Consider the following 11,189-nt stretch of genomic DNA (forward strand, 5'->3'; position numbering starts at 1 on the left):
GATTAACAGTTGTAAGAAAATTTGACGTATGAGTCCAAATTTTTGTTTGAATTAAAATAAGCAGTTAATCGCAGACCCCCAGGTTTTTGTTGTTTTTTTTTTGTTGTATTTATTTATTTTTAATTATTTATTCATTCTTTAATTTATTTATTTATTGATGTAGTTATACTTTCAAAGTTTATTTGCAAGTGCTAGCTTTAACTGTCCAGGTGAAGTATGCTGCCTTAAATGTGTATTTATTAGTCGTGACACCAACCGAAACCAATAGATTTAAGTGTGTTTGTTTGTCGGAGTAACCATCGTGTGTCTCGCCGTCGCAGCGAAAGAGGGATAGGGCACCGGCATTGGAAACAGAGTTTAATGAAAAAATACCAGAAAACCTGAATGGGGCCGAGAGCTTCAATTGTTTTTGAAAATTGAAAGGAAGAAATATTTTTTTTTTATCTTCACAACAATGAAATCTTCAGGAGTTGGAAAACTAGTTCCGAGATCAACTCGAGAATTTCTAGCAGAGACATTGATATAAGAGCCACACAAAAAGAAAAACTAACAGGTGCTAAGCTTTTCCAATTTCACCAGTTTTATTCATTAACCCACATTTTCCGGAAACTATTGGAAGATATATTTTTCCTACAATGAATATGAACGAACAAAAAAAATCTAAGATGAGTCGTCAAATGGTACCACGACGAAGATTCAATTAAAGAATATAAATTTCTATGAAAAACATATCCAATTAGTTTATTTTGAATGATAAATTTCCTTCAGAAACTATCTGTATCGTAAGCACATGTCTTTGTAACAACTTTATGTCCCTTTTTCATACGTGATAGTTGTGTTCTTGAATTACACTACCTATTAAATTATTGCATCGATTATATATATATATACAGTCAACTCTCCCTAACTCGATATCCAAAGGGACCATCGAGTTAGGGAGGTATCGAGATACAGAACATTTTTTCCTAATTTTTTTCATGTCTCAAATTGTTATATATTAGGGTAAGTGTCCCAATTATGGTATGAATTTGAATTTCTGATTCATTCCCTTAAAGTGAAAAAACGCCTTTCTCATATAAAAAAAATATTTTTTCCAGAATCTTTCAGGAGGTGATAGACGGTTATATTTCACGAAAAAAATCCTTCTACGCATATGTTAGAATTTCAACGATGACAGACTTATAGAACTTCTTCTTTGTTTCGGATTCTGTTGGCTCAAACTGACTCTACATTGAAAAGTATGCTACATAATCCGATTTTGTTGCTTTCATTTGAAAGATGAGAAAATTTAGTACAGGATATAGTAGTGGAACATCTAAATTAGTGGATTAAACATTTTTGAAGTGGAAAATTTAAAAGTTTTTTTTTATTTGTAATTATTAATTTTATCTTAAAAATTCATACTAAACTTGATTGTTTCTATCAATTAAATTAAAGCTCTCTAACCTCTCTACAATTTGTTCTTTGACGCCCAATTTCTATCTCTCTTAATTTCGCTGCAATATCGATATAAACAATTCCTGATGAAGATTCAATCAAAATCTTCAAAAATCGCGATTTTTAACCCACTGTACTTATAAAAGCCACTTAAATTTCACCTTAATGCTGAAAGGTTATTTTTTTGACGTAGGACTACGTCTAACCGGAAGATATAGGGGGTGAAATGGAAATCTAGGCACTGAACAAGTAGGAAAAAATGCAAGATTTGGAACGCTTATAACTCGAGCATTTCTCAATAGATCGCAAAGGTTTTTGCATCAATTGATAGGAAATATATCTACACATCTATCATAACGAATAACATTTCATTTTTCTTGAGATAAATAATTGAATAATTGTGAAATATCAAGCATTGTCCAAATGCACTATGTGCCCATTTTTGATTGGTCCATTTTGTGCTCCTCAAATCGTACCGACCAAAACGGGCAACCAGAGCAGCAGCGAAATAGAATGAAGCACGATTGGAAAGGAAAAAGAAAACAATGAACGAAACATTGGTCGCATTCTCACACATGCGTAATTCTCGAGCCAGCCAGTCAGCTTAAAAATCCCCGCTCCGCTGCCGTAACGATCATTCTTTGTGTGGACACCGACTGGACAACATCGTTGCTGGACGAGCTGGACGGCGAGGGATCGAGTGCCTTTCTCAAGGCAAGAGGGCAGAGGTGGTAGCGCTGGAGTAGAGTAATAGAGTAGAGTAGAGTTTTCAAAGGGCCTTTCTCAAGGCTAGAGACGAATGAACTGCAAAAGTTTAAAGTCTCTATAATTCAAGACCTTCCTTCCTTCCTTCCGTAACGATCATTCTCATTCAAACCGTACACCACATCGGTTCGCATCACAACACATCAACAAACCAACCCAAGCAGCCATGTCTGGACATGGTAAAGGAGGAAAAGTGAAGGGAAATGCAAAATCCCGCTCGAACCGTGTTGATTTGGAGTTCCCCGCAAGGGTAGCTAGGCCGAGCGCGTTAGTACCAGTGCACCAGTCCACCTAGCCGGCGTTGTATAGCTTCGGCTGCCGAAGTGATCGAGTTAGCTGGCAAAGCTGCTCGCGACGATAAGAAAACCTGCATTCGGAACAGAACACATTCGGTTCGGTGGACATCAAGACAACAGGCAGTTGCAGCGAGTGGCGAGTGGCAAACGCAATCGCAAAACGGCTTCAGGTAGCAGAAGAAAAAAGTTTGTTCTTTATACAAACTGCTTTGATGGCAAATCCAGAACAAGGCGGCATCGAGGGCGTTCGAAATGGTTTTTCTCAAAACCACGAGTACTAAGTTTTCTAAATTGGAACCATTCCATAAAACAAGGCGCTTTTCAGGGCCATTAAACACTCCAAAAAAGAGTTTAGGAAATAAAGTTCAATGCTTTCTAAAACATTATCCAAAATAATAATAAAACACAAATTGATGTTTTCATAATTTGTTTGCCAGGATTTGATGAGTATGTGAATTTGGCAGTTGTTCTGAGCTTATTGATAGTTGGGGACTTTCCTGATTATTCAATTTTCACCAATTCTTAAATTGTTTCCAGATTGAAAGTACAGTAATCTACAATTAGTTCGACATTTAGCTAATTGGACGGACATGTAATGCGACTTAATTAGTTGGACATTTTTGTAAACATAGAGATCCAAATTATGACCCCACATTGAAAGTCGACACTGTACCACTGCCATCGCAAATGTTCAATTACAGGTTAAAATCCTCCAATGCGACACTGAGTGGCGCTTCGGCACGTCGCATTGAATGTAATTTACTGTACAACATGTCACAAAGCTGGATGGGAAGAAATTTTGCAACTGTGAAAGCTGTGGCAAGTGGCAAACGCAATAGCTAAACAGGAAGGTTTAACCGAACAAGATGGGAATATCGAGTGATAAGAAAAGCACAACACCAAAGGTTCTTTTCAGAACCATCAACATATTCATAAAGAGTAAACAGTAAACTAATCCATTAGGTAGATAGGTAGGTATTCACGTAGGAGAAGAAAATAAAACAATATATTTAAAATATATATTTAACAAAAGCTGTCCCCTTTGTATAGTCCTACGTCACTCCGGTTATGTCCCCGACATTACCCACCCGTCTTTTTTTTTTCTTGAAATTATTCATATTTGAATTATAAAAAAAAACTTTTTTTTTCAAACTGTATACAATCGAGTCCTAAATTTTACATAATCGAGTTTGTATATAATCGAGTCCAACTTGCATGAGGCACTAGGTTAACAAAGAAAACATTGATTAAGTATGTTACTCAAACTGAATTGTCACGATCACGCAGGAACTGTTCAATCACAAAGAAATGTTCGAATAGTTTCACAGGAACATTTTCAGTTAATTTCAATATTCCGGACATATTCTTCAGGTTTGATTAAACGTTCGAATTAACATCTCAATAGAACTACTATCTTCAGCGTTTTTCTCAGGTTTTTCAACACTTTCCAGTATATCGGTATCTGGCATCAGATCACAGCAAATCACGTTTTGGTCCTTTTTGCACTAATTATTAAAAGACATTGAGCAATCGAACGGTATTGTACCGTCGACATCAGCAAGCTCACGACGCATTAATTATGCCAGCGGAATATCACTCCCGTCCATGTTGGTTGTGCTTTGAAGTTAGGAATTCCCAGTTTCTGGACAAATTCTCAAGCCATATCCCGAATAATAGAAGAGGGGTAAATTATTCTGTCTAGCTTGACAAGACAAAAACTCATTGACCGCTCCAGCTTCTCGATTCTGACCAACCTTATATGCTTTTGGTCTAGATACAATTTTCCATTCCGATTCCATTTTTACTTTAGTTTGAGTAGTGTTGATACCGCACTTTGTGCAATACTGAAATTATTTGCAGCTTCAGACCCCTTCCGTCCATATTTTTCGACCTGCTCGATGATGCTCAAACCTTGCGCAATGGTTAGCGTTTTGATTGTTCGCTTGAAAGGTTTCTCGTGGTTTTCCATACTTGAAAAGAAATTGTTTGATGACACGAACACTCCGTCTTCACTTTCAAGGGCAATTGAAATCTGAGGTAATAACGCACAAAAACATGTACGCGAAAATCAATCGAGTTAGGGAGGTGAAAATCCATGGAAAAATGAATCAAAACACATCGAGTAAGGGAGGCATCGACTTAGGGAGGATTCGGGTTATGGAGAGAAGAATGCTTGTTAAATCGAAGGTGCCATTAAATCCATCGAGTTAGGGAAAATATCGAGATACAGAACATCGAGTTAGGGAGAGTTGACTGTATATATATATATATATTTTTTTCTTTTTTTTCAATTAAAGAAATGTATTATATGAGGATATTTACGTAGTACAATGTAAACATGCGTACCCTTGTAGCTATGTAAGCTTCCATCTCACCTTAATAAAACATGTTTTTTCACTACACACTTTATGCTTGCTAGCACTACGTGGATACCATCTACATGTTACCAATTAATTATAATAAATCCAACAAAATGCTTAAAATTGGATAGTTATAGAAGTGTTATACAGATTTAAATACAGATTTTATACAGATTTCAATACCTTCCTCAGCGTCAAAAACACGTCACTACGCACGAAAAGTTGACTAAACAGCTGCGAAAATTATGTAAACAATCAGTTGTCAAAACCGCATTGATGCAGAAAACACGATAAAACAAATTTACGCAAGTGAATTTTTAACTCATACCAAAAAGTTTTAGGAACGAAACTAATTTTTTTTTCTAACAAAAAATCATGCAGTGGATTTTTTCATATCATACCTTAAAAGAGCCCATTTGGCAAAAAACAACTTTCTAAAAAATAAATGAACGATGCAGAAATGATAATGGTCTATGTTATACCTACTTTCATGTAGAATTGGCTGGAACACCGATGTTTGAAAAAACTTTTAATATTGGAACACTTTGATTTGTATTTTTTTGCACCCATCACTGTAATGGATGCCTGCTCTATCTGACTAAAATGTAACCGAATCTTTAACGGACTTAATGGAGGGGTAAAATCTGTTTGTTGAGACAACTTCTTATGTATACTTCCAAATTCATGGTCTCATCCGTCACAAAAACGCTGATTTTCTTGCCACAGGAACAAATCCCTTGCCGAATCATGAATTTGTTTCACGATATTATAAAAGTGGAGCAATATTACCAATTTTTCACCGCAACGCCTCAATCATAGTAACCCATGAGTTTTTCAAACAAAATTTGACGGCGCTATCAGTCGAACTGCGGAAGTTGCGCTCCATGGTATGTGCGTACTGGCAGTTCTATCCCGTTGCGAAGAAAGTTTTATCCTGGACAAACCTCAAGCGAAAGGACTACTTCAACAATTTCGTGGCGAAAACGGAGGAGGAACTAATAAATAAAGCTAATTTTATCTTCTTCAATGGCACTAACGTTCCTAGAGGAACTTCGCCGTCTCAACGTAGTATTACTTGCGTCATTTTTATTAGTACTTAGTTGAGATTTATATGCCAAATAACACGCCTTGAATGCATTCTGAGTGGCAAGCTCTAGAATACGCGTGATCACAGTGCAAGTCGGAGGAAATTTCTTTGACGAAAAATTCCCCCGACCAGAACGGGAATCGAACCCGAACACCCGGCATGTTAGTTATGACGCTAACCACTCGGCCACGGGAGCACAAGAATTGCTAATAAAGCTAATAAAGAATTGAAAAACATTCGTAAAGTATGTTTCCGACAGCAGTGGCGAGAGTTCCAGCCAACTGCCGAAAAGCTGCCCAGCTGCTGTTTCTTATGCTAACAAGTACGGCCATTTTGAATGTTCAGGTAATTTTTGACATCTGCTTTTCTTACACGTGTTTTGGTTCATCTTCGATTTTTGCCTCTTGCCTATCTCTAGAGAAATCCCTTCGTAGTGTTGAAGCAAAATCGGCTATGGCTATGGAAATGCTCAATGGAATGGAATAGAGTGGACCACTCTATCTACAAGAGCTGTTCTAAAAGCATCACGATTTTTGTATACCCACGGGTTACTTATATTCGATTTCAGTTGTTTCAGTGCACGGGCACGGTTTGCGTCGTTTACATCTTTTCGACCCTCCGAGAACATTTTCCGATAAACACTCCGATAAACGTTATTTCGCTCCAAGATAGGTTCACCAGATGTCACAATCAACATTCGGAATGTGTTCGAGCACTTAATTTTATTTTTCACACAAAATTTGATACAGATTCTTTGATCCATTTTTGCAATAGGCAAAAATCGAAGATGAACCAAAACACGTGTAAGAAAAGCAGTTGTAAAAAATTGACTGAACATTCAAAATAGCCGTACTTGTCAGCATAAGCGAGAGACATGAGTACCAACATAATGCCACAAAAAAAAAATCTTGAATCGAATATACGTAACCCGCGTAAACTCGAAAGTCGCGATACTTTTTGAACAGTCCTCGTACGTAACAACGACTGGTTTACGAGAACTAGATTCATTGGCGGTTGACGAAAATATGTGTAGGTGATCACTACCGCATGGATCTTGGCTTACGTTTTACGTGAAATCCAGCAACCACAAAAAATAGCAGAGACGAATATTGATCTTTCTCATGTGTGTTTAGTTTTGGCCATTTGGCAAATGTTGCCTTGAAACTTCCACTAAAGAACACGACAGACCAATTTCAGAAATGTTGAAAATATGGTTGCAGTTGAAAACATACATTGCTTATGCTGTTTAGCCGTGAAACCGTTTTTGAAGATGATAAAAGCGGAGCAGAAGAATACCGATGCTTTCAATCAACGAGGTGAACAAACACATCAAACAAACTAGACGATTCGACTGATCCATTATACTACTCGTCTGTTTTTAGTCGAGCTCGGTTTCTGGAATATGAAAACAAACGAGCTTTCATCTGCTCGTCTCGTTTGCTGGAATAGGACCCTATATAGTGAGTGCGCGCGTTCGATGACTTTAAATAAATGGATGATTTTCGGAATTCCATTTCATCGATCAAGTGGTCAAGCGTTCGCGCTTAGATGATCACATCACTTACCGCAGTGAATCTTGATTTTTCTTAACCATTCCCACTAACAACTATCCCTTCCATGATAAACGCTAGGGAACCACGCTATAGAGGCGACCCTTCTGGTCTTCGGGCGGCGAATATCATACTAACATTCCTTTCCTTCCTCTGGTGACTGTAAGGACGTGGCCGGCGTCGTTATTGACCATTTAAAGCTCTCCGAAAATTGCACAACGAGAATGATTTGCTAGTCCCAAGCGTCATTCTGTGTATTCTTTGTGCAATTTGGTTGGTTCAGGTCAATCACGGAGAGCAACTACGAATTGTACAGTCTACACAAGCTCAGGCTCAAGCAGTGTATGAGTGCTTCGATTTAAGAGCACTTTATCATACCGTTGGCTATGACTCTAAACAGTTATTGTGTAGTGCACATATAACAGTGTTCTATAATCCCAATTATCTACAATTCCAGAAATTCATTAATCATGCGATTTCTTGTATGTAGTCATGCTCCAACGGATTTTAATGCTGCTTGTTTGCCAAGGTCAAGGAATTGCCCGGGATTTCTGCGGCAAGCCGATGCCCTAAACTTAAAAAAATGGTAAAAAAATGCCGTCACCTGCGAATAACTTGTTCTATTCCTCGAAATCATTCGCCCCGTACAAATTTTATAATAGCAATGACATCAAGTAAAGCCAGCGCACCAAGTCCGTTCGGATAATCAGTGCGCAAACAGCAATTTTGACTCAACAAAGTCCCACCTATTCGCATCGAAAATCAAACCCGTTCTGTGATCGCAGCGCGGCGCGCGTCCACTCTCCGATACCAGAAAAGTGCCGGTCAGCGCGTAATGACATTCGATAACATCGTGATCGAGACTTATCCAATCATGCGATTGCCAGTTGCCAGAACAGCTCGATTGGTAATGCCTTCGACCCGTAACAAGATGAAACTCGTTTATTCACTAATCGGATCAACCCCGGTCGCGTTTTGGGGGGAATAGATTCTGTTTTAGGTAAGAGAGCATGATGCAGTGTAAGAATTTTGAACGAAAAACGAATGACCACAACCGGAACATTTTACCACTTGTCGCCTACAATGGTAATGTTTGACACTGAGCTGACGTATATTCGTAATATAGTTTAAAATCAAAACTCGATAATTTGGATTGCCACAATAAAAAACCCCTCAACAGGAATCAATGTTGTTTTCTCCGTAACTTTTTTTTGTGCCCTGCGCCAAGTTTCCATATTCCGGGTAGCGTTTTTGCATGCCAAACTTCGACACATGTCTGTTTGAATTTTTATAACCCATAAGTGGTTTCTCTCCCGCAGCCTCTTCTCTGTATCAACCAGTGCGAAATGGTTTCATAATTCCCATCGAATAAACGGCTTGCGAAATCATTGCGATACAGATGTTTGGTATAAAAACGACTTGATTCTGAGATTCGTTTCATCCGGTGTTATCGACGAGGGCATAAACTGAAGGTACCTACAAGAATCATGACCTTGCAGTTCGTGTCGTCATCCACTTCTGTGGATTCCCTTTCACCTGTACTATTCGACGTAGAATGAGAAACAAATTGCGGTCGTGATCCGATCGCGAGGCAATAAAAAAAATATTCTCCGAATTTCTAGGCATGTAATCATTTTACTCAGATAGGTGCCAGACAACAATTGGGGCTTATTCTCTTTGAAAAAAATCAAACTTACATACAAGACAGTAACCGTCGAAATTAAAATATAATAAAATAATAAAAACAGAAAACAATATTCACTTACCCGTCTGGTGAAAACTCAAGATTGTACGCCCCTCCGTACTCGCAGGTGTTGCACGCGTTCGGCTGGTCGTTCCAGCTTTTCTTTGGTTCCAGCGAGCAGTATATTGCCCGGTGCACCGCGTCAGCGTCGCCGAAACGCGCCGGCAGGCCGCTCTCTCGTCTCCGTAGCCACGAATGCAGTGTCATTGGTGCGCGACTTTTCTTCCCTTCTCCGGGGACCGCAAACTAATTTCTTCTTCGCCACTTCAGCACTACCGGGGAGAAAGCTTGTGTACTGTTAGGCACTGCGGTAGCGGTCAAAACCTCACTCAAGCGTTTCCCACAAGATATTAATATCTACTTTACTATCAGCTCTATCTTCTCAAGCACTTCCTCCATTCACTGAGGAAAAAAAACACACCAGTGCATCAATCGAGACTTTGCGCAAGGATTTGCAGCATCTTCAAAACAACTTCACCTGGAACTCTTTCGCGATAGAAGAAATTTTTGACAGCAGTTTCTTTTCTTCCTGTTTCACACTTCGCAACATACACACCCGGCCACAGATGTCAGACCAGACTATCTCTTTATTTTTTCACGTTGTTCTTTCACCGATGGTACCGTGTCAAAATCTCACGCCGAACAGCACTACTTGGCGATAAAAGTGAATTCTTTGAAAAACAACACAAAAATAGCGATTTCGTTGGGAAATTCTGCTAAATGCGAGCGAACGTTTTATCGAAACCGTGCGACCCGGATCGAGCGTTGATTGATTATGAACGATTACGGAGCTATGATGCTGCTGCTGCTGCTGCTGCTACTGCTGCCACTGCCTGTTTGTTTACAAGACTGCTAGCTACAGTGAAGACGTCAACGCGAAGTTTCGTTACCAGGTAGAACACTGAGACAAAAATGCGGTTCTGATTCTAATTGAGATTTTGGAAAAGGTAATAAATTAAACTATTTTTGTATCAGACTATTTGTTCGTAAGTTTCAATTCTTCAGGTGGTGTAGTAACAAGGGCTCGGCAAAGTCATATTCAACTCAGGATAGTCAGCTGACTATGAAGAAAGTCGCATTCGTATTCAATTGGAAATGAGTTTTGGCTTCTTCCAGCAGTTTCTCGGTCCACATGACTTAAGAGTCCCCGCACACTACAGACTTTTTTTCAGCCGACAGTTTGGTCGGATCGGTCTACTGGTGCAAAAACCGACCCAACTGAATCGGTGTAATGTTCGCACATGCATACCTCTCCGTATTGATTAAGAAGCCGACCGGTCGACAAGTCTACAGTCTGCGGGGTCTCTAAGAGTCATTCGGGGGTTTGGTTTCTATTTCACTCTACGACTTGACTATCTCATTTCATTCTTCCCAGTCAAATGGACTTCAATGCATATTGAAGTGATTCTCCCCTAAATGAATTCGCTTTTCTCTCTCTCTCTCTCATATATCACGTATCCATGTATCGATGTTTGAGTTCAACCTGGTTTAACATATACTACAGTTGACCTAGATTTTTTTTGCATCACACACGAAAATTACTCACACTCATAAAATAGCGTGCAGTGTTGTGTTCAGAAACACTGACAAATTTGTGAACTTTGTTGATATAATTCCGTTCTTCTGTATGTTTTTTTCATAAAATCGCAGGCAAAGTGAACAAAAATTTTGTTTAGAATTCCTCCCAAACTGCACGCTATTCACTAATACTAACACGAGGACTTTTATAGCATACCTGATAACTGTCTAAGTTCGTTGGTTCGAGTTCACGGTGGGTAAACAATAAACCGTCCATTAATGGTGTAACCACTTTCTTGCATCAGAAATCAAGTTATCGTTTCACTTTATATGAACGTAAGAATAAGATTGTGTACGCGATTCGTGTCAGGGGGTGTATAAGTGTGGATTGAAGTCAGGTTAAATATAATATAATAAATATAAATCGAATCG

General features: G+C 38.8%; 1 protein-coding gene across 1 annotated transcript in view; it reads right to left on the reverse strand.

The window, feature by feature from the left end:
- LOC129761906 (DDB1- and CUL4-associated factor 10 homolog) overlaps positions 1 to 10,069 on the reverse strand; it is a 70,720-nt gene extending 60,651 nt beyond the window's left edge. Inside the window, exon 1 of the mRNA XM_055759750.1 lies at positions 9,262 to 10,069. Coding sequence (XP_055615725.1) covers positions 9,262 to 9,446 — 185 coding nt within the window. The 5' untranslated portion in view covers positions 9,447 to 10,069. The remainder of the gene's footprint in view (positions 1 to 9,261) is intronic.
- Positions 10,070 to 11,189: the final 1,120 nt, after the last annotated feature.

The sequence above is a fragment of the Toxorhynchites rutilus genome, chromosome 1, assembly GCF_029784135.1.
Source record: "Toxorhynchites rutilus septentrionalis strain SRP chromosome 1, ASM2978413v1, whole genome shotgun sequence".
Taxonomy (NCBI): Eukaryota; Metazoa; Arthropoda; class Insecta; order Diptera; family Culicidae; genus Toxorhynchites; species Toxorhynchites rutilus.